Source organism: Aspergillus saccharolyticus (genome assembly GCF_003184585.1).
Source record: "Aspergillus saccharolyticus JOP 1030-1 unplaced genomic scaffold BP01scaffold_28, whole genome shotgun sequence".
Classification (NCBI taxonomy): domain Eukaryota; kingdom Fungi; phylum Ascomycota; class Eurotiomycetes; order Eurotiales; family Aspergillaceae; genus Aspergillus; species Aspergillus saccharolyticus.
In genome coordinates this window covers 306820-329365 of record NW_020290638.1, presented here as the reverse complement: position 1 = coordinate 329365, position 22546 = coordinate 306820, and the positions used below count along the sequence as shown (strand labels likewise).

The 22546-nt window shown below is 51.5% G+C and overlaps 6 protein-coding genes across 6 annotated transcripts; all 6 read left to right on the top strand.

The window, feature by feature from the left end:
* Positions 1 to 1628: 1628 nt before the first annotated feature.
* BP01DRAFT_384736 (C6 zinc finger domain protein) lies at positions 1629 to 3997 on the top strand (the record flags this gene model as incomplete). The annotated part of the gene is made up of 3 exons (XM_025577531.1): positions 1629 to 2680; positions 2730 to 3007; positions 3069 to 3997. The coding sequence occupies 3 exons, from the start codon at positions 1629 to 1631 to the stop codon at positions 3995 to 3997; spliced, it is 2259 nt and encodes a 752-aa protein (XP_025429277.1).
* A 2202-nt stretch (positions 3998 to 6199) lies between these two features.
* On the top strand, positions 6200 to 9754 carry BP01DRAFT_367561 (TMCO4 family protein; the record flags this gene model as incomplete). Its single annotated transcript, XM_025576461.1, has 2 exons — positions 6200 to 8398; positions 8450 to 9754. The coding sequence occupies 2 exons, from the start codon at positions 6200 to 6202 to the stop codon at positions 9752 to 9754; spliced, it is 3504 nt and encodes a 1167-aa protein (XP_025429276.1).
* Positions 9755 to 10435: 681 nt separating this feature from the next.
* Positions 10436 to 12584, top strand: BP01DRAFT_425060 (RTC4 family protein). Its single transcript, XM_025579729.1, has 2 exons — positions 10436 to 12070; positions 12130 to 12584. Exons 1-2 carry the CDS (start codon positions 10821 to 10823, stop codon positions 12410 to 12412), a joined length of 1533 nt encoding a protein of 510 aa, XP_025429275.1. The 5' UTR covers positions 10436 to 10820; the 3' UTR covers positions 12413 to 12584.
* A 2532-nt stretch (positions 12585 to 15116) lies between these two features.
* On the top strand, positions 15117 to 18001 carry BP01DRAFT_358819 (M28 family metallopeptidase). Its single transcript, XM_025575524.1, has 3 exons — positions 15117 to 16162; positions 16229 to 17604; positions 17664 to 18001. Exons 1-3 carry the CDS (start codon positions 15283 to 15285, stop codon positions 17718 to 17720), a joined length of 2313 nt encoding a protein of 770 aa, XP_025429274.1. The 5' UTR covers positions 15117 to 15282; the 3' UTR covers positions 17721 to 18001.
* Positions 18002 to 18274: 273 nt separating this feature from the next.
* Positions 18275 to 20215, top strand: BP01DRAFT_393630 (MFS transporter; the record flags this gene model as incomplete). Its single annotated transcript, XM_025578252.1, has 6 exons — positions 18275 to 18323; positions 18429 to 18452; positions 18536 to 18564; positions 18621 to 19139; positions 19209 to 19578; positions 19653 to 20215. The coding sequence occupies 6 exons, from the start codon at positions 18275 to 18277 to the stop codon at positions 20213 to 20215; spliced, it is 1554 nt and encodes a 517-aa protein (XP_025429273.1).
* Positions 20216 to 21582: 1367 nt separating this feature from the next.
* BP01DRAFT_358817 (TMEM14 family protein) lies at positions 21583 to 22308 on the top strand. Its single transcript, XM_025575523.1, has 2 exons — positions 21583 to 21692; positions 21789 to 22308. The coding sequence occupies exons 1-2, from the start codon at positions 21690 to 21692 to the stop codon at positions 22095 to 22097; spliced, it is 312 nt and encodes a 103-aa protein (XP_025429272.1). The 5' UTR covers positions 21583 to 21689; the 3' UTR covers positions 22098 to 22308.
* Positions 22309 to 22546: the final 238 nt, after the last annotated feature.

The window sequence follows — 22546 nt, the reverse complement described above, 5'->3', positions numbered from 1 at the left end:
TGACGTTCAATTCTAAGAACTTCAAGCTCCGTGTAATACAGTGACAAGCTTGATGGGCTTTATGTTTCCTGGTACAAGTCTCAACTAACAGCATAGATTATCCCTTCATCGTGCCTAACTCACTCTTACTGAGTTTGCCTTGGACAACGTCTCGGGTGTGCTCTCGGACACCCAGTGGAAAAAAGGAGTACCATGGAAGGATATACGGTGTACTATAGGAGGATGATGTGCGCGCAACGTTAAAACGACTGGTATACTTCCGGAGTTCATTTAGTGTTTAAAGAGTTGATTAGTTAATATCAGTCAAACGCAGGCCTACACGAGTAAAGTACCTTATCGTGTTTCCATGGGGGACATAAGTAAGGAGGCCCAGAGTCGGTGAATTGTTTGCCCGTGGACAACTAAGTTCAAAGTAAGGTACGTAAGGTACAGAAGGTACTTATTTAATCTTACTCGTGTTGTACTAAGGTAGCCCTCCAGTAGGGACTGGACTGGCCTTTTTCTCTGAGGGTCCGATTTTAGTAGCGCACCGGATAAGAAAGCTCATGATTCGTCAAGTTTGACATTCTATCAATCATAGTTGGCATGTATTCTTAGCTTCTACCAATAAGACTCTCTTCTTCGGTGAGTACTTGCTTTTACACTCACTGTTTGATTTTTTAGAGGGGGCTTCCATACTCCCGAGTCGCCCGTCCACAACTTGCTCTTTTTCCTTCACTCCCTATCGGCCCGGGAGCATCTCTGCTCGATGGCAAGTAACCTCCCGGCTCGGATAACATATCAGTCACCTCGAACTGAATCTCAGAATTATCATATCCCCCTGTGTCTGCTGAAGCAATTGTACTGAGAGCTTGGATGCTTTCCGGGTGTTGCTAGATCTAGTCTAGTTAATCTCGTCTCTCCACTTCCGCTTCCCAGTCACCCAAACAGACAACGTGACTAGAAACTGCACTAACCAGGACAGAGGATTCGCCAAGTTCCCTCTGAGGGAAAGGCACTGGTTATCAGCCCTCATGAGTTGATCAAGAAGGGCAGGGGATTTCCCTTCCGTCCTCGGACCCCCCCCCCTCTCCACTCCCCCATGGCTGGAGCCTCACATGACTGAGGCTTGAATTCAAGTCCCGCTGTCCCAGCTGCACTCTTGAGCTGCATTATCGACCCTGAGAAACACCTTAATCACTGGCTGTCCGGGGTACATGGCGGTTGGTGCAGAAATCCTTATCATTAGGCATCCAATTGGATGTCCTCCATGAACGGACGTGCACTCTAGGTCAGTAATTGCTGCTTGTCCTTTCTGACATTGCTTGATCGCAAAAGTCCAGCCTGCGTTCTGTAACTGACTCGATCAGGTGTCTTCTAAACCCAATATTATCGACTCGATTCACAGTACCGACATGGAGACTTCGACACTATTCCTTCTTGCCAATATCTAGAGCTGTAACTGATCAAGTTTGACATAATCGACGAGAAGAATGAGGCCTATTTGCAACTCCTCTGAAAGATCTACCGAGTGTCGCCTGACAGATTGCCGGATGACCTCACCCTGAAGACACCCCTGCCTCTACTGTCGATCGCGTGCGATCTGGATACCCTGCAGCACGATAAGAGAAACGTGGGGGCCAAAAGCAATGTCAGCTACGCCCAATATGCTCTCCGGCGACTCGAACCTTGCGCACCAAACAGCCGGAACCCCGCAATTAAACCGCTCCTGTGAATCATGTCGCGCCTTGAAAGTGCGCTGCTTACCCGACGCCTCAACTCCCAATCAGTGTCAACGATGCTCAAAAGCGAACAGACCCTGCGTCTTCGTGGCCCCTCAAAGACGGCGGCCGCGCAAGCGAACCGACTCAAGGGTGGCCCAGCTGGAGAAAGAGATGCGACAGATGCGATCACTCTTGAAAGATAGGTTGCGGGTCGATGAAAGCAGTGCAGAAAGTGCGGGCAGTGAGAGGGAGGACTCCCGGGAGCCTGAATTGGCCGTTGAACCACATGAGGTCATCTCCACAATCCCCGAAGATCCGAGCAGCAGTGCGGATTCAGTTCGAAAGATGGATTTCTCTCCCAGCTTCCCCTCAACCTCACCATATCCGAATACCTATGACAGCGGGCCTGCGAATGCCCCCATTGCCAATGCAACGCCGGCTCCATACTCGTTTGATGCATTTCCAAGAGAGGATGTCATTGATCGAGGCGTGCTGTCTCTCGAGTATGCGAATGAGTTGGTTGCTTTCTATGTGACCGAGCTCACGGCTTTTGCGCCGATAGTCGTACTGCCCCCACATACGACTGCCACCCAGTTGCGACAGTCAGCGCCGGTGCTGTTTCTGTCCGTCATTGCCGCAGCTAGTGTTTCTCTGGATGCTCAACTGGCAGCCGTCCTAAACCAGGAAATCATCCGAGTATATGCGGAGCGATTCTTTATCAATGGAGATAAATCATTGGAGTTGGTTCAAGCATTACTTATCATGATCGTCTTCTATCACCCGCCTGATTCGCCTTTGAAGCTGCAATTTTATCAGTATACCCATATTGCTGCTACAATGGCACTGGAGATTGGTTTAGCCTCAAAACGCCGCGTGAACAAGACTAATGATCGTGGAGTGAGCAAAAGAACCACTTATGATGAACAAATGGCGGAGCAGGCGAGGACGATCTTGTACTGTTACCATCTCACATCTGTGTAAGTATGCGTTCTTGTTGATACATGCAATTTTGCTAATCGCAGACAGTGTCGCAATGAAAACGCGCCGACCGAATCTGCTCTTATTCAATGAGTGGATGGCTGAGTGCATCAAGCACCTGGAGCAATCACCAAACGTGATAGATAGGCACATGGCTACCTGGTTTGACCTGCAGCGAATAGTCGATGAAACGATGGCTTCCTTTGGCCTCGACGACACCAGCTCAACCGCACCAGTGACAGAGTCGCGCCTCCAAGCCATTCTGCGGTGGTTTGACAATCGTATGCTAGCGTGGCGAAAAGAACTGCCGATTGACATGCTCACAGGTAAGTCCTCGTCATGTGATAAGCCCCCGGCGGAGAGTAGAAGGTAGCTCATAGTGATCAGTCCCCATGACTTTTGAATACCATTACGCCAATCTCGCCGTATATGAAATGGCTGTTGGTGAAGGGTATCGTGATCCAGATGCAATCAAACAACAATACTACACTCTTCCCTCTCCCGAGGGCAAGGCAAAATCGGCTAGCACACAGCTCAGCGCTGTCCGCGTAGACATCACGATAAAATGGATGAACGCCGCGCACGAGATGCTGGACTTCTTTCTCAGCTGTGACACTGACATGTTGCGCAAGGTCCCGAATTTGGTTTATACCCGGGTTGGGACAGCGATGATGTCTCTTCTGAAGATATACTTCTCAGTCAGCGCAGGTGCCCTTGGAGAATTTATCACGTCGGAAACGGTCAATGTCGACAAATATCTTGTTGCAATGACTCAGAGACTAGCGGAGGCTAGTGGTGGCCAGAAGTACAAAATTCCAAGTCGATGGTATTACGTCGTTGCTGTCAAGGCTCGGAATTGGTATGACCGCTTGCAGCATCAACAGTTGCAGACAGCTGTTGGACTCGGCACAGCAGTCACCGCGGGAGCATCGATGTCTCATCCAAGTGTTGCGAGCCAGAAGCAACCGTCATTTGATCCGACTCACCAGCCGGTGCCATTCGGAAATTATGTGCCGATAGCGCCTTTCCACCCGATCGCTGGAGGTTATGGAGTACCGACACCGGTTAGCGATCCGATGTGGTCGCCAGATCAAGGTGGTTTCCGGAATGCGGCCAATGCTAGCCAATTCGCAAGTTACCAGGCGCCAAACCCTATGATGTCCCCTCATTATGTGTATGATATGCAGCACCAGCAGCGGACTCCGTCAAACAGTAGTCTGCAGGGAAACCCGTCTCCTCCTAAGACAGGCATGGAGCTTGACGACTGGCTTCCAGATGGGAGTGTATTTGCTTTACCAACTCTGCCTGGCTTCTAGCGGCCCGTCAACCATCGCAGATGCGACCCATAGATTCGATAGCCTCAAAAATAGTTCTGTTTGTATAGTCACTTTGTGTGAAAAGCCTCATCAAGTAAACCGAAGTAGCCTAAAGCAGTCAGTGATAAACCGGGAACTGTCAGCAGCCGGTCTTTTAAAGCAGGATAACGGCTGGCTGTCAGGGTGCAGAGAGGAGAAAGCTAGCATCCGACGTGAGCAGCAGTCTCCGCTCACTATCGATTCTTATAAAGTAGCGATTCATGGAAGCTTGTCATCGGACGTCGGCTGACATGGAACTTCCGACGATCCGAAAAGCGGGACAATTAGCTTCCAGAAAGTCACCGAGCTTTCGGCTACGACATCGGCTATGGTTTCTGGATCCTCCTGCCACGACCTGGCAAGAAAACCCTGGTCCAACTAGGAATGAGAATCATCTGGAAGCACTGACCATTGGTGGAGTTGTTGCTTCCATTCATATTGAGAATTAAACTCGTATGAGGAACACTAAGATATCGTGGCGAGCTCACTAATCAGCTACCTACACAGTAGTACGGAGCACTCCGTACAGCACAGTATGACCCTTGGCAAAGCGATCAAGCGCTTGACAGCTGGCGATACATTTCTATTGGCTGAACCTGACATCAAAGCTCAATTCCCCGTGGCAGGTCCCCCTTTCTCAGCGGTCATGCTGGAGCCTGAAGGAGACTCAGTAAACCCGATGTACGGAGTATAGCTATATCCACTTCCACATGGTTCTGGGATGTGCCTGTGCCGCATCCGAATGGGTTTGCCCACATCATCCCTGCTGAGTGCCAACCCAGTGCGTTTGCTTCTTGACGTAAAACAGGCTTTTGTGCGGTACGTTTGTACAACAGTCATGTGTTAATTGGATTGATGCGCGCAAGGTTGCAAGGTCACAAGGTGATTCACCATGCACATGAGCTTGCATAGCATGGACCAAGCTCAAGATTGAGCGAGGAACTTCTGTTTCAAGGGCAGTTTCTTTGCTGCCAGAGCCGCCACGAGATGATATACCTATGGCTAAGCTTTTGTGTCAGACCATAAACGGTTTCTCCGCCAGGAAAGTGTCCGAAATGAATTCTTCTCGAGACATCGCGAGACCTTCTGATGCGTGCAAGTCAAACGAGCAGAAGATGTAGTATTATGTAATCCATTGGTAACAGGGCCGCGTAAACTTACAGTAAGGGCGGGGATGAACAGTGCCATTCCATTTCAAGGATTTACACATCCGAACTTACACTTATTCCGCAGACCAACGTGGTCAATCATGGTCCTATCGCTATAGTTCGATAAATCATCATACTACCCCGTACTGACTTGACACTCCTCCAAGATGCAGCAATCAGTGCTCAGCAAGGTACGATAGTCAGTTACGGAGTGACTTGAATCTATCAATCCTATGGAGTAGAAAGTGACGTGATACTCTCTACCAGACCACTTGGGTCTCTATTTTGTACAATACCGCTTGCGGGACACTCAAATGATGTCGTTCTCTCTTCTCCATGCGGGCCACTCCATTACACTTATTACAGTATGTAGCTAACTACTACTCCCTGGCTGGGTTGCTGGCCAGTTCCCAATTTGGCCCCAAACGAGATTATTTGTGCTGATTGCCTAGAAAGAGTTGCATGCTGACTTACTACTAGGTACTGGTACTAATAGACTCCCTTACTCTCTTTCCTGCCACCTTCAAACTACCAACAGCGGGAAACTTGGCTGATCGTCCCATCCCCCCTCGTTCACGATCAGCCACCCACCAATCTTTCTTCCCTCCTCCCCTCCGCGTGCTCCACCCAGGCTCCCAAGTCCCTTGAACTTAGCCTTGACACCTCCGCGGCTTGCTTCTTCGCATCTGCTGCTTGCTTCATTGATTTGTATCTCCAGCCTTCGAAACATCCCCAAACACCGGTACCCGGCCGCCAACCACCTATTTCCTTTCGTCCCTCCAGCTCCCCTCTGATCACCCAGGCTCAACGAGCTGTCGGAGAGCGTCGAATACATCCTGAAACATCGCACGGATGGATGGTCGTCAATCCACATCGCAATCTGCAGCACGGTGGAATTAAAGGAAGACAAAGATAGAGGTCAATTCCACCAGCAAGTGTGACTTCGCACTCCATCAACAATTTCCTGTTGTGTGTATAGTCAGCGTTGGGGGCACAACAATCACTCAGATGAAGAATGAGCGCAGTCTCCAGTCCCAGTCCTGTTGACCAGTCTGTCGACGACAACGCTGCCGACCTGTCACACCACTCGCATACCTCAAAGACATCGGCCAACGCCTCTGTTTCGCCAAGCGAGACTCCGGAAACAACACGGAAGGAAAATGCTAATACCGATGCTGTTCAACGAGAAAGGGGGGAAGTGCCTCTAAACAAACCTACGGCGCGGGCTAGTGCATCAACCACGGCGGCAGCCAATCCGCCGCCCCAGCAGCAGCAGGCCGAGATGGACGATTTCGGATTGCCGATTCGGGTGCGGCCGAGGAGAGTGTCTTCTGAGAGCGAGGAGACTTTTCACAACGTTCATGAAGGTCAAGAGACTGAAGGCGACACTAGAGAATCACAGACTGCTGCACCCGCGCCGTCAGTGTCTGACGAACAGACGAAGGCGGAGACTTTTGCTGGGAAAAATGTAAGTGAAGGGCCAACGGCATCCTCTCCGAGGCCCTCCACACAAGGAAAGGAAGAACCGTCCAAGACGTCAATAGATCTCCCTGCGGCCTGCAGCACAAGCAAGATATCGAGAGATGACGAACCACCACCCCCGTATACGATTTCTCCACCAGAAGATGATACAAGACATTCGATTGAACCCCACAAGACGAAGCGGAAGTCCCTGGAACCATCCGAATGGTCGCATCAACGACTCAATGCAAAGATAGATCCGGAGGAGGAAAGCGATGAAGAAGAAGATGATGGCGGCTGGAAGGAGATGCCAGCTCTGGGGGACATGGATGTGTATGATGACTATGGTCGACTTGTCGCAAAGGGCTCAAAGGACGTAGAGAGTGATGAAGCCGTCTACAGTGGCCTGGGCGGAGCCGGTAAAGGGTACACCCGGGTGCAGCTTGACGAGGATGCTCAATCTGCAACTAGCATGGATGAAGACACAGGCTACCTTTTCAAAGACAGCCATGCGAACTCCGCTGGTATGGAAGAGGAGCTGCGCGACCCGACAAGCCAGATGCAGGCTACGAAAGATCTCTTAACCGAAAGTCAGAGGATTGCGTACGTCGGGGTCACCAGGCTCACGTTGTGGCAGATGGCCCTGGATATGAATCGAATACCCTCCATCAAAGGATGTCGCAAAGCGAAGCAAGGTGGTGTCGACTCCATGCGCAAATGGAGCCAAACTATGATGGCCAGGCTCTATTCTCATATGGAGATCGATGCAGCGGAGCAGGTCATGATTGAGCAACTGGCGGAACATGGCGTGCAGCCCGCGGATCTTGTCAGACCCCTCATGAGCAATGCCCGCGTCAAGAATCCATTAGTTGAGGAGACTGATACACCAAAGAGATCTATGTCATCGCCTACGTCTCCTCGCTTGAGGGATGAATACCGGAGTAGTAATTCAGCAGAGTTTGACCAGTCATCCAGATCAACTTCTCCGCCCCCTTACGAGACCCATGAGGGGGAAGATCTTCCAGAAGTTCGTACCCCATCACAATTACCTACTTCGGCCAAGATCGATATTGATTTGCGTTGGACGGTTCTCTGCGATTTGTTTCTCGTCCTTATCGCCGACTCTGCCTATGATGCCCGCTCCCGAACCCTACTTGAAAGAGTGGGCGAATCAATGGAAGTACCATGGCTACAGATCGCTCGATTCGAGAAGCGCGTGATCGATGCCCTTGAGATGCAAGAGGCCGCGGATAAAGAGAACTGGGATGAATCGGAACACATGGAGAAGAGACGCAAAATGGCATTGAAACATAAATACATGATTATGGGATTGGCCACGGTAGGTGGCGGCCTGGTGATTGGTCTTTCTGCAGGGTTGCTGGCCCCTGTCATTGGTGCAGGTCTAGCAGCCGGTTTTACCACCGTTGGGATTACAGGAACAAGTGCTTTCCTGGGTGGTGTTGGGGGTACAGCGTTGATCGCTTCTGGCGCTACACTTACTGGTAGTACGATTGGTCTGAGAGCATCTCAGAGACGGATGGGAGCGGTTCAGACATTCGAATACCGCCCCTTGCACAACAACAAGAGAGTAAACTTGATTATCACTGTCTCTGGTTGGATGACTGGCAAAGTGGATGACGTACGGTTGCCCTTCAGTACAGTTGACCCCATCATGGGAGATCTGTACTCGGTTTTATGGGAACCTGAGATGCTGCGGAGCATGGGTGATACCATCAATATCCTGGCCACAGAAGTGAGTCACTTAAACTATCCTAGTTGGCAGCGGCGCTAACAACCCACATAGGCTTTGACGCAAGGTCTCCAGCAAGTCTTGGGGCAGACCGTCCTGGTAGCTTTGATGGCATCTCTGCAACTACCTCTTGTACTCACCAAGCTGTCGTACCTCATTGACAATCCATGGAATGTCTCGCTAACTCGCGCAAATGCGGCGGGCCTGATTCTGGCGGACTCTCTCATGGTGCATAACCTCGGTAAAAGGCCTGTCACGCTGGTAGGATATTCCCTTGGCGCTAGGGTCATCTTCTCTTGCCTGAAGGAACTCGCAGACAAGGGCGCATATGGATTGGTCCAAAACGTTTACCTTTTCGGGTCACCCATGGTGGCGAACAAGGACGAATACCTCAAGGCGCGCACTGTTGTCTCTGGTCGGTTCGTCAATGGTTACGCTTCGAATGATTGGATTTTGGGTTATCTTTTTAGAGCGACGAGTGGCGGTATTATGAGGGTAGCAGGCCTTGCGCCTATAGAAGGTATCCCTGGGCTGGAGAACTTTGATCTCACAAAGCTTGTTAATGGTCACATGGACTACCGTACTGCGATTCCCCGGCTATTGAAAGAGGTAGGATGGGAGGTGGTGAGTGAGGAATTTGCAGAGATTGAAGACCCTGACCCAGAGAACCATGCGGAGCGGCAAAGGGAGCTCATCCGTGAGATCGATGAGGCAAGACGTGACGCCGAACAAAAACCGGAGAAGAAGCGATTCGGACTGTTCAAGCGTGGCAAACTGGCTCAGAAGAAAAAGTGGGAGACGTACGATGTGGATCGCAACAACACGACAGCGCGGAGTTCCATTGATACCAACAATGGGAACGGGTCAGTCTTGTTCGACATTGATGCCATTAGGGCCGAGCTGGCTTCGGAAAATCTCGAAGTCAAACAGCTCGAGTCAACCCTCCCACCTATGAAGTTGGACTTGAGTGCTCCCGCGAGTCCATCACCTGCCCCAACACCACCTAAAACTCAGGAGACGAAGCCCTACGAGCCGACACCGCCTCCATCAGAAACGCTTCGAGACAAGGAACATGGCTATAGTCCTTCTCGCGACGCTGCACCGTACTCCGCGCATGAAGAAGAGGTTGAGCTGACATTCGACACTTCCTTCCACGAGACGCCAACACGGTCTCATTCCTCGTTCGGGGCTCCAAACCCAAACGATGGTCACCCTGCCAGGCCGGAGCTCCGATCTGCAGTTACGATGCCTGCTCTGGGTGCTAGTACATTGGGTGCTATGGCTCTAGAACCCAATGCCTGGGCTGAGCATGACATTGGGTATGGTGACGAGAACGAGATTCAAATGACTTTTGAATGATGACAAGGCATGAGAATATGCTACTATGATCTGAATGAAACTTTTGTTTTTGTACATGCTGACGCTGGTGTCTTGGTCAACGGCCTCTTCTACCGTCTTGCTCTGGGGTTTGGTTGCGATTCTTCTTTCCGCCAGACATGCCACAGGCTACGGTCAGTGTAGGAAATGCGGCAGGCTTAGACTTTATACTATGCTAATATCGTTTTGATTCTGTCGCAAGCCTTGATATTCAGTTTTCTACGTCATCTTGTTGACTTCTCATCCAAAGCGATCTCTGGTGTGTTTGAGGCCGTGATCTTTCGCCGCCCTATGAATTTCATGTTTACCAACACCCACCTAGACCTGGGTCCTCTCTGTATTAGATATATGTCTACCTAATTACATATTACACTTAACTTGGAATGTGCATCTCTCAGCTCTTCTTGTCAAGGGTTGGATACCTTATCGATAACTACACTAGCGTCTTGCACGACAAAGATATCCTGAAGGACGTATAAGTGCTTCAGCTTGCCTTGACTGACATATACCGTTGTACAGTGACAGGTTTGTCGGCCCTGACTGGTATGGTTGTGTTGCATGGAGACAAAGGACATGACTCTGCGGGATCTCCATGTAAAAAGACGCCGTGCGGAGAAGCAGCCCCGATAGCGTGTCACCCGCACGCGTCCCTCCTCAACCGCATCTGTCACTTCTCCACTGTCTTTCTTCTCTTGTCATACAACAACACCACGCCCATCTTCCTTGAACATACTGGTTCTTTTCAGTTGTTGCTGAGTACATACAGACTAAATGATACCGATGTGAACTGGCTATAGTCTGTGTCAATTAATTCCCAGCAGAGAGATCGTTTTATGTTTACCGAGTTACGGAGTCACTCCTTGTACCCAGGGAAGAAGAAAGCTCAAGCACACGACGTATTGCCAAATCTCCTATCGTCCAATCGAGCCAAAACAACTTACCAACCTTCGCTCGGATGTTTAGCTCAGATCAATCTGCTCTTGATTAATTTACCGACTCCTTATTCTCTTTCGTCGTCCTCCTTCCCCGCGTTGAGCTATTCCTCGACATGTCCGTCACCACACGTGCCAGAGTGAAGCCCAATTCGAGCTTCGCCTCGAATCGGCTGACTAGAAAGGACACCATCCCTGGTGGACATCTTCTCACCAGTTTCCGCACTGGCGAGACGAGCAAGCCGGGGAGCGCCCGACACGAGCCAGCAACGGATGACGAACCCCAGAGCAGCAGCCACAGCGAAAATGATGACCAGTCTGACGACGACTTAGGTAGATCGAGTCGCTACACACGCCGATCAGGACTTACATTGGACGAGAAGCTCGCCAGAGACTCACTGGAAGGCGGGAAGACACCGCGAGCTTCTCGGCAGAGGACTGAGACAAAGAAGTCGAAGTCCTCCGCCTCGAACCGGAAGAGGACTTTAAGCGGCATGGTTGATGATGGAAACTCAATAAGTGACGAGGATGACCTTCTCTGGTCTTCGCAATTCAGGTCGTCGGACAGCGTCAAACGGCGGAAGCCTACGGTCAGTTATGGCTCGAGGAAATCCTTCGGACAGGGTTCGACGCCTCACTGGACGTCTCCCGCGGCCTCACAGTCTCCCTCGGTGGGTGCTCGGGAAGGAAAAGCAAGAAAGGGTTCAAAGCGGGCAAGGAGTACCTCGCGCAGTCCGAAGGAGGAGTTAAAAATGCCGCGTGCGATCGAGTCGAGTCCGAAACCCGAATTCAAAGCGCCGCCTCCCCTCCCATCCAATATTACTCCTAGCACCTCGTTCGCTGGTTCCTCCGCTCGTGATATCATCTCTTTGAACCTGGACGACAGCGATTCCTCGTCCAGTACGGCTCTGAGCTCCGCGTCGTCGACGTTGCTGGAGGAGCTAGCTCGATTTGATGAGTCTCTGCTTGGGTCGGAGGACGAATGGAACACATTGGAACCCTCTTTGTGTCCATGGTGCAAGGAGTCCGTGCCCCGCGAGCTGCTCAGGCGCTTTCAAGCACAGCCGAAGCAACGGATGCGTGAACAGCGACGATTTTGCGAATCACACAAGCATACGGCCGTCGAGAGGGAGTGGCGAGAAAAGGGCTATCCGACCATTAACTGGGAAGCATTTGAGCAGCGCATCGAGCCGCACTTGGAGAGTCTCGACCGAATTCTGGAGCCAGAAAGCTCGTCGTTCTACAGAAACATTTTGGACACCAAGCTCAAGAGCGGCGAGGCCAAGAACTTTCGGCTTGACATGCATGGTGAGGGACTGGAAGATATCTCGTGCGGCTACTACGGCACCCGTGGCGCTACTAAAATGTATATCCACCGATCGTCTCATGACATGGAACTGGCAAGCTAATGCATCACTTTCCTAGGCTCGAACGTATCATGGTACGATACGCCCGCAAGCTGCGTCGCCTGGGCTCTGAGGATCAGATAGTCAATACAGCGGGCGTGGCCGGGTACGCGCAAGCCGTTCTGGTACCCGAGTTGGCGATGAGGCTTGTCAAGGAAGATATGAAGGTGGATGACGACCAAGCGAGACAAATTCTGCGGGACAGTATGGAGCTTGGGGAAGCTATGAATCCGGAATTGAGTGACAAGATCGCAGTCAAAGAGGCCGATGAACCCGGTGTGCAAGAGGGAATGACTGTTTGATTGTGATTGGTGGCTTTGCTGGCTGGGAATCCCTCTCGCGTTCTATTCATGTATGTTTTACTACGAGTGATACCTATTTGATCTGTGCGAGAACTAGTCCGATCTTCAAAGCAATGTACGACAACTGGAGAGTGGAGTTTTGCGAAATGGTGTGCGATTCCGTGATTGTGAGTACTGAGTGCACACTATGGAGTAAGTCTGGTTGTTGAAAGGATTGACATGCTTATGCATGGTATTTATTCCTACTTTTATGAGCGTATATAATAAATCATAAGAAATACTGTAATAGTATACTAGCTATAGAAGATTATTCAATGAGCATACAGTTAATTTGAATAGATGTTGATTTACTATTACTATATAAGATCTTAAAGATCTTATTCAGATTTTTTAAATCTTTCGGATTATAGAAGTGTTTCTTATTGGCTGCTACTCTATAAGATGGGTTTGGATTATTTACTGCCAGGGGAATGGTTTGAACAAGTTGAGATTGATCTTTAGCTTCAGACTTGCTGTCCTAAACAAACGCATTCTTTTCTGAAGGAAGACTGGCGTTTCGTGAAGCTTCCGAAACTGGATTCCACCAGAGGCCTACGAACAATCCTCATTCCTGCCCTGGATGTACTTGCCTATCTTCTGGCGTGCCCTGCACAACCTGTATAGGATATGTGACTACTGGATTTCCAGTACAAAAGACAAACAAGTTGCTTTTTACATTATTCTCTGCTTGCCACTGCATAATGGTTCGTCTCCTGATGGAAGCTTCCTGGGTAGCTTGGCTTGAGTGGAAAATGGCAGACTACTCTCGAGTCAGGAGCAGCTAGGCTTTGATGCATTAGACAGTGCTTTAGGAAGGCGTCTACAACTGTCCATCAGAACAACCTCGCTTTCTGTAGCGTAGCTGTAGGTTTGCTAGATTCAACAACGTTAAGCACGTAATTGTGGTGTAGTGTTGGAATACAGATCCGTGGATTGCAACATGATGAGGGCATCCTTGCCTTGTGAATCAAGATCTTCTTTCACATCCTCTTCAATCGTTCTTCATTCTTCGTCTTCACTCTTCGTCTTCTTTCTCTTGTCATCTATAAATCCCATTCGTCAAATTATCAAGTACTAGAACTATCCTTTATACTCAACAGGAGTACCTCCATCCCATCCAATATCAAAATCCGCTTTCTCATCCTCACTGACACCCACGGCCACGAGCTCCCCCGAAAAGTGCTCCCAGCACCACGCCGATGTAGCGATCCACTGCGGCGACCTGACCGACAGCTCTTATCTGACCAAATTCCAAACCACGAACCAGCAGCTCCAACGGCTGGACGCACCCCTCAAGCTGGTCATCCCCGGCAACCATGGCTTCACCCTGGACACCGCGACCTTCCAACAGAAGGTCAAAGCCAGCGGCCTTGCGAACGAAGATAACCACCGCCTCGTGCGGCAAGTCTACGGGGACTATGAGGAAGTCCGAAGAAAGCTCTTCACCCAGAAACTCCAGCAAAGCAGCGAAATTACCCTGCTGGACGAAGGCATCCATGTCTTCACCCTGGCCAACGGTGCGCGGCTCACCGTCTACGCCAGTCCTTACAATCCCTCGCTAGGTGACTGGGGCTTCCAATACCACCCGGACACGGGCCATGATTTCCAGTTCGACGGCAGCGGCGATAGATCGATGTGGTCATCACTCACGGCCCACTGCGAGGCATCATGGATTACACCAGTGATACACATTCGCGCGGACGACGAGCCGGCTGCCCCAATCTGTTCAAGGCCAACTCACTTCACGGCCATCGACTACGGACGCTCGACCGTCATCAGTAAGCTTGCCCGGCTGGTGGAGCCGGGGAAGGGGGGAGGAGGCTCCGGCGGTCATGGAAGCGAGCCACTGCTCGGAGGATTCGGTTCCGTTGAAACCGGGGGAGCACACGCTGTTTGTGAGTGCCGCGGTACAAGGATGCAGTGCTGAGGTTCCGGTGCATCCGCTTTGGCAGATCGATCTAGAGCTGTCGCGTGCGGTGCCGCCGCATGGTGAGAACAGCGAATAAAACCTCATATAGCATCGGTACCGCACTGTAGGTGATCTGTTGAAGTGTATGAGAATTGACTACATTTATCGCTAGTGATTGAGATTTTGGGGTAAAGGGGGCCCCCGATTGAGAGTTAAGCCGAGCAAAGCCTCGTGTACCGACTTGTCCAAAATACTATAGAGAACTGTACGAGATATCCGGCTCGGGCAAGTATCCTCGTATGAGTTTCAATATTCTACGGCCTTGAACAAGGTTTCAGATTACATTCCTAGGAGCCTTTTGCTCTACGCAGTGTTGTGCAACTGCGATATTTCAACTTTTACCAGCTTTGGGTTCTGGACTCGCAGAGAGTCCCCACGCTACGAATTGGCGGCCCCTGAGTCAGTTTACCCTTTGAACTACCCGCGAAAGTTCTCGACCAGGTGGACGGGTGAAGAGCAGGTGCAAAGGTGGTAATCATGATTTCCTGGACTGACGCACTAAGTACGGAGTAGCTGTAGTACACAGTATACAATGCCGAGACTTGTCACAGTGGAGATTTGGACTGATAAGATAAGTTAGGAATGCTGATTCATCCGGTGCCAGGTGGAGGTGCGGTGCGGAGGTGGAGGTGTCTCCAACTGATAAGCCAACCAATTGAACCAACCCCCTCCGTCGTCATCTCTGCTTCCAATTTACTCATTTATCCTCTCCTCACTTCTACTACTTCTCCTCCTTCTTCTTCTTCTTCTCTCTCTCTCTCCTCCTTCATTCTCCATCCTTTCTGCGATGGCTCATTGGGTCTAGAATTGGCCCATCCAATTACAATTCATTATGCTCCCTGATATGAGGGAGAAGAAAGCCATGGCTCCCTCGGAATCCACTCCGTTGCTCACGGCCGTCACTATCGCGCCGCGGCGGTACCGGTACCCTCACCACGCCCTCCGACGATCCTGTAATTTCATTCTAGGCTTTATCCTCGCTGTTTCAGTCCTTCTGTTTCTCACCCCTTCTGCTATCCTTCCTCGTGAACATGGGTCCATCTGGTCCTACCTGCCTTGGGCAAATCCATTCCCCCATGCCTCGTGGCCTCACGGCCATGGATTAGGCTTCGAAGAGCTGCAGGCTCTACTCCAGGAAACCCCGTCTGCCGAGAAGGCTCGGGAATGGAGTAACTACTACACCGCCGGGCCTCATTTGGCCGGCAAGAATCTGAGCCAGGCAGTATGGACCCAGGAGCGGTGGCAGGAGTTTGGAATCGAGGATACCAGCATTGTTGCCTACGACATCTTCCTCAACTACCCCGTAGATCACCGTCTGGCCCTTCTGAAGAAGCAGGGCGATGCCACCGAGGTGACCTTCGAGGCCACCCTGGAGGAGGATATTCTGGAGGAGGACCACACGAGCAATCTGACTGATCGCGTGCCGACCTTCCATGGTTACTCGGCGAGCGGGAATGTCACTGCACCCTTTGTTTTTGCCAACTTCGGCACCGTTTATGACTTCCAGGATCTGATCGATGCGAACGTCAGTCTGGCCGGCAAGATCGCCATCTGCAAGTATGGCCGCATCTTCCGCGGCCTGAAGGTCAAGAGAGCACAGGAGCTGGGAATGGTGGGTGTCATTCTCTACGATGATCCGGAGTCCGACGGAGATATCACCGAGGAGAACGGATACGAGGCCTATCCGAACGGTCCCGCGAGGAACCCCAGCGCTGTTCAGCGTGGTAGTACGCAGTTTCTCAGTAAGTTTCTCCCTCTCTATACTATCAACCTACACGCTTGCCTGGGTAACTGATCGTGACGCTTAGGCATAGCACCTGGTGACCCGACCACCCCCGGGTACCCCTCTAAGCCCGGCTGTGAGCGTCAGGACCCGTTCAACTCGATCCCGTCTATCCCCTCCCTGCCTATCTCATATAAGGAGGTGATCCCACTTCTGAAGGCACTGAATGGTCATGGCCCCAAGGCATCCGACTTCAACAAGTGGTGGCAGGGCGGTAAGCTGCGTTCCAAGGGTGTGGAGTACAACATCGGTCCTACCCCCGATGATGTCGTCATCAACCTCTACAATGAGCAAGAGTACGTGACGACGCCCCTTTGGAATGTCATTGGAGTTGTGAAGGGACACATCCAGGACGAGGTGGTGATTCTGGGGAACCACCGCGATGCGTGGATTGCTGGTGGCGCGGGTGACCCCAACAGTGGATCAGCCGCGATGAATGAGGTGATCCGCAGTTTTGGAGAAGCCCTCAAGGCCGGCTGGAAGCCGCTCCGTACCATTGTGTTTGCCAGCTGGGATGGTGAAGAGTACGGATTGCTGGGCTCGACGGAGTGGGTGGAAGACCAGCTCCCGTGGCTCACCAAAGCCAACATTGCCTACTTGAATGTGGACGTGGCCGCAGCAGGGACCGTCTTGGAGCCACGGGCTAGCCCGCTCATGAACAAGCTGATCTACGAGGTGACGGGCTGGGTACAGTCTCCTAACCAGACCGTGCCGGGTCAGACCGTGCGAGACGTCTGGGACGGACACATCTCGACTATGGGCAGTGGCAGCGACTTCACAGCCTTCCAAGACTTTGCGGGCGTCGCTAGCTACGACCTTGGCTTTGGACGTGGCCCTAAGGATCCCGTGTACCACTACCACTCGAACTATGATAGCTTCGACTGGATGGACCGGTTTGGAGATCCGAACTGGAAATATCATGAAGCTTGCACCAAGATCTGGGCGCTGGCTGCGGCCAAGCTGGTCGAGACTCCGATTATTGCCTTCAATGCGACCGACTACGCTCTGGGGCTTGAGCAATACCTGAGCCAGGTCAAGCCGGCTGCAAAGCAGCTTCCAAAGGGCACCTTCTTTGACTTTGCACCTCTCGACCAGGCTATCGCCCAATTCCAGGCGGCCGCCGCGCGATTTGATGCTCATGCCGCGGAGCTGGGCTCGCAGCTGGACGAAGATGTGCCATGGTACCACTGGTGGAAGAAGGTCCGGCTCCTCTTCCAAATCCGCGTGGTGAATGATAAATACAAGAGCATCGAGAAGCAGTTCTTGTATCAGCCTGGACTGGATGGTCGCAGCTGGTTCAAGCACGTCGTGTTTGCCCCCGGCATCTGGACGGGTTATTCTGGGGCGACTTACCCCGGACTGGTGGAGAGTCTGGAAGCGGGCGATTTGACAAACTCCCAGGTATGTTCTGATTTGCGGATTAGTAACATAGGGTTACTATGGCTAACTCTAAGTGTCAGAAATGGCGCGCGATTATTCTGGAGCGCATCGAAGCGGCCACTCGGCTGCTGCAGTAGAGTCGGAGGCGGCGTGCAGGATTGCATGCCAGCTGACCGCAAGGTGCATGCAAGGACGAGCTCGGCAGAGCTGGCTGGGCTCACCTGTAATTCTGAAAGTGTCTCACTGTAGACGTTATTTCACTTGAACAGCTGTAACAGCTGTTATTTCTAAGACTCTAGTTGGAAGCCCGACTGGGGAGCTGTTAGCTGTAGTTCTGCGGAAACGGCGGGGAAAGCAATGAAAATGTAGTGAATCTGACCCACCCAGCGGGATATAGTCTTTAAAGCACCTATAGCAGATAAGCAGCTAAGCAGCCACAGTAGAAATAACTATGGAATCCGTGAGCTGACAAGCTCTTAGTGTCGGTCTGTTTGGTGGTGGTTGATCATCTGCGGTCACACGCCCTCTTAGTCCCTTCTGTGCCTCGCATTTTTCTTCTCGGGCTTTTTCTTTTCTACCTTTTACTTCCCCCTTTCCCAACCCCCTCAATTCCTTTGCTCCTTTTCTTTTCTCACTTCTGTTCATGTAAAAGAACTTCTCGCCAACTGAGCACGGTCTTCCCTGAACAAACATGTTGAAGAAAGCCCCTCAGCTGCCTGTGCGGCAGCTGCTCATTCTTTGTAAGTCAGAATCTGTCCCGCGGAGTTTTAGAAAGTTACATCCATGCGCCATGAAAGTCCGATGAGACCCAAGCTGACTCCGACCTCTGCTCACCATCACCACAGCAATATGTCGCTTCGCAGAGCCTGGTATGATTCTTCTCAATGGGGAGTAGGGGGTGTCTGTATAGCCAAACGTCTTCATCCTAACAGCTTGCTACACTCCAAAATAGTGGTCCTCACCTCCGTCCTCCCCTACCTCGTAAGTACTTATCTCGACTTCTCCTTTAGATCTAGCATGAACTGACCCCAAGGCAGCCGGAAATGATTGAGTCTGTCGGCGTTCCTAAGCATGAAATCGCCAAGTGGGTTGGCATCACCAGCGCCGTGACCGCCTTCAGCCAGGCCGCCATGGCCGTCACCTGGGGCACGCTCTCGGACACGGTCGGCCGCAAGCCCGTGATCTTGCTCGGGTTGACCTGCACGATGGTCATGTCGCTGGTGTTCGGGCTCTCGCGGAGCCTGGTGATGCTGGTGGTCGCGCGCGGCCTGCTGGGCCTGATGAATGGCAATGTCGGCATCATCCGCACCATGGTCGCCGAGATGGTGCCGGAGAAGGAGTTGCAGCCGCGCGCCTTCAGCATCATGCCGCTGGTGTGGACGATCGGGAGCATCTTTGGGCCGGCGTTTGGTGGCGCGCTGGCCCGGCCCGCGGAGAAGCACCCCGCGCTGTTTGGGGACTCGGTGTTTCTGCGGAAGTATCCGTTTGTGCTGCCGAACATGGTGGCAGCGGGGTTATTTGTGTTGGGGATTGGGACGGGGTTTTTGTTTCTGGAGGTGAGCGGCTCCATTTCAGAAGGTAGTTAACTAACATAAAGGAGAGTGCTGACGAGACGCTTGCGCCAGGAAACGCTAGCCGCGAAAAAGGATCACCGGGACTATGGACTCGTGCTGGGTCAGGCTTTGACGCGTCCGTGTCGGAGTGCCAGGTCTGACAAGAAGTCACGGCTCTCAGCGGCAATCGCAGGAGCTGATGAAGAACGAACGGCCTTGTTAGGGCAGCGCCGCCGTGCAGGTAAGAAAGCCCGCAAGCCCAGCTGGGCGGAGGTGTTCTCGCCGCAGTCCAACCTGATTCTCGTGGCGTACTCGCTTATGTCCATGCACACTATGGCGTTCGACTCGTTGCTACCGGTGTTTCTGCATACGCCCGTGCAACAGCTCGAGGGGAACCCGGACGTGCATCTGCCGTTCAAATTTATTGGAGGGTTTGGCGTGGGTAAGTGTGTTTCCGCTTGTACTTTGTCCTGACACTAAGTTCTGATCCCATACTGATATGTCTGGAAAAATCAGACTCCCAGACCATCGGGATCTACTACACCTTGATCGGCATCATTGGCATGATTGTGCAGTTCATGATCTTCCCGGTGGCTGCCAAGCAGTACGGCGTGCTCAATTGCCTCAAGGTGGTCTCCATCGTGTTTCCAATTTTGTACCTGGTGACCCCGTTCACGGCGCTGGTGCCGGGCTCGCTGCGCCACGTGGTCGTGTTTCTGTTGATGCTGGGCAAGCTCTCGGCCTCGATCTTCGGGTTCCCGTGCACGACGATCCTGCTCACCAACTCGGCGGCCAGTCTGAGCGTGCTAGGGACGTTGAACGGGGTGGGGACGAGTGTCAGCGCCATTGGACGGGCGATTGGGCCGGCGTTGACGGGCTCGGCGTTCTCATTTGGCGTCAAGCGGGGGTACATCATCATTCCGTGGTGGCTTTTGGCGGTCTTTGGTGCGGTCAGTGCCATTCCGGTGTTTTGGTCCGAGGAGTCGGACGGGTTTCATGGCAAGGAGGAGGTGGAGGAGGAGGAGGAGGATGCAGAAGAGGAGGATGGTGGATATGGGGCTACCTCCCGACGCGGCTGAGGTTGAAATGGTGAGGGCTTTGATGTCAGGGAAAAGTACATTGCGATTCACTTGCGAAAGACTAGGCATCGTGCATGCTTGGTGCACATGGCATACTATGATACATAGCTAAGTTTACGAGATATGATGATAGATGACAGCGATAAATTATGACTGAGTACTATCCTAAGTTTGTCTCTGTTGATTAAATTCAAACTAGAGGCTTGACGCTAGATGTTTGGAGTTTTCCAGCGTGAATTAGAGGAGAGAATACTTACCATGATATTCATTCTGTACATATCCGTGGATGAACGAATATAGCCAGGCTAAAGTAACGACATGACGGATAGACTGCATCCGAGTCTATTGCGCTTGTCTAAATAGCGCCAATTCTCTGACTGTGCTGTGATATATTGATAAGAAATACTCCAGTTATACCAGGTATCAAGTGAAACACATTGTGTGAATGGGTTTCTATCCACATGTGCATGGGTCTACCAACTTGGAGTTATTGGATCAGAATGCTATTTCAGCAGAGAAGCTCTTCTCGTGGTGGGGATCATCTTGTGAAGAGATTAGCCCATGTGGATCAGCACCGATCACCAGTATTACTATTTTTCCACAGGAGGATCTCAGCAGACCAGCATTCGTGATCATCATTCCATATTGATGGAAACTCAACTATATGTCGGGAAAACAGCGGTGCTAGAAGGGTCCGCGGAACCGGGAATTTTAACTAGTACAGTAAGTACAGTATACATCATCGTATGACAATAGTCATTACTGCAGCTAAACAGCTAATTCATCGACACAATAGTCAGCATCGGCCTCATCTTATAGAGCCGCATCGCTATATGATATAAAATTATTATTGTGGCATTCAAAGTCGCTTCTGCACAGTAAGACAGCAAGTAGCCGGCCTGGGTGGCCTGAGACGTATACGTATGACGACTATACGGAGTAGGAAGCCAATCGGGTTCGGATGAAAATAATCGGGCCCGGCCAGGCCAGGGGCGTTGCCAAATGTGGTAGTTACCACCCTACCGGTCGGCCAGTACCTTACGCCGTATAGTATATCATTACCTTACTCCGTATAGTATACCTAACCTACATACACAGTCTGGTGTTGTCATGGGTGTAAATGGGTAAAATAGATTACCACGTAGACTTTAACTCCGATCCTCCGTCCTGTTGTGTGGCTCCATAGCTTAGCTGATACATAAAGTGTGAGCTTAACTTATATAACTCAACGTCGTCTGCCTGTAAGCAATAGCTAAGTACCTGGTAAGTAGGTATCAAAATCCTGCAACACCTTAGGTTGAAAAGATCCAATACCTAACCAAGACCTCAATCCCCATCTGAGCTAAACAGCTTTAAAACATCATCTGTTTTTTTTTTTTTTACCTTGCTGAAACAATCCACACTCGTCCTCCTCCTAAACTCCTCCTCCTCCCATTGACAATTAAACTCATAACCACACTGACAACCCACCACAATGGTATATAACCCCCTTCCCCCAATCCCCCCAATCCCCCATTTCCCCTTGAACGTCGTCCAAATCCATACTAAACAAGAGCTGGAATCCCCAAATCAGTCAACCTCAGCACTAACCCTTGGCCTCCTCACCTCCCTCGGCGGCACAATCGGGTACCTGCGCACGGGCTCCGTCCCCTCCATCGTGGCCGGCCTCGCCGTCGGCGCCCTCTACCTGCTCAGCTATGTGCGGCTGCGCGCGGCGCAGCCCTACGGACCGGAACTGGCGCTGCTGGCCTCGCTGGTGCTGTCGGGCAGCTCGATCCCGCGCGCCATCCGGTCGGGCGGGTCGAAGCCTGTTCCCGTGGTATTGAGTTTGGTGGCGGTTTATGGCTTGGTGGTTTTTGGAGGATTGGTTTGGGGGAAGTGATAATCATCCATCCCTCCCTTCGGAGGGGGCGCGGGATTTGGGGGTGCTGTGTGGGGTAACTACTGTAGGATGGGTATAGGCGGTCTGCAAATTGAATCTGAATCTTTTACTAGCTGGTTGTTTATGAATGAGAATACTGTGTGTTGTGACCTTTCTTCTTTTCGGGAGTGTTGGATTCTGTTGGTATGCGTCTTCTACATGAGGGAGGGAGGGAAGGAGCGTCGGTGTGGTAGATTGAGCTTAGTAATTGGGTTGGAGACTATAGTAAGTTACAGTATCTGTAAGAGGGAATAAATAGTGTTTCCCTCTGAGTGTACCCCGTGAGACAGCAGCATCAACATAGTATCAATCATTCAATATTTATCGAGTTAAGTGGCCTACCTTCTAGACGAACTTACATATTCATAAAACCCCCTCTCCCGAAACTTCCACACCAACTCCATTGGCCC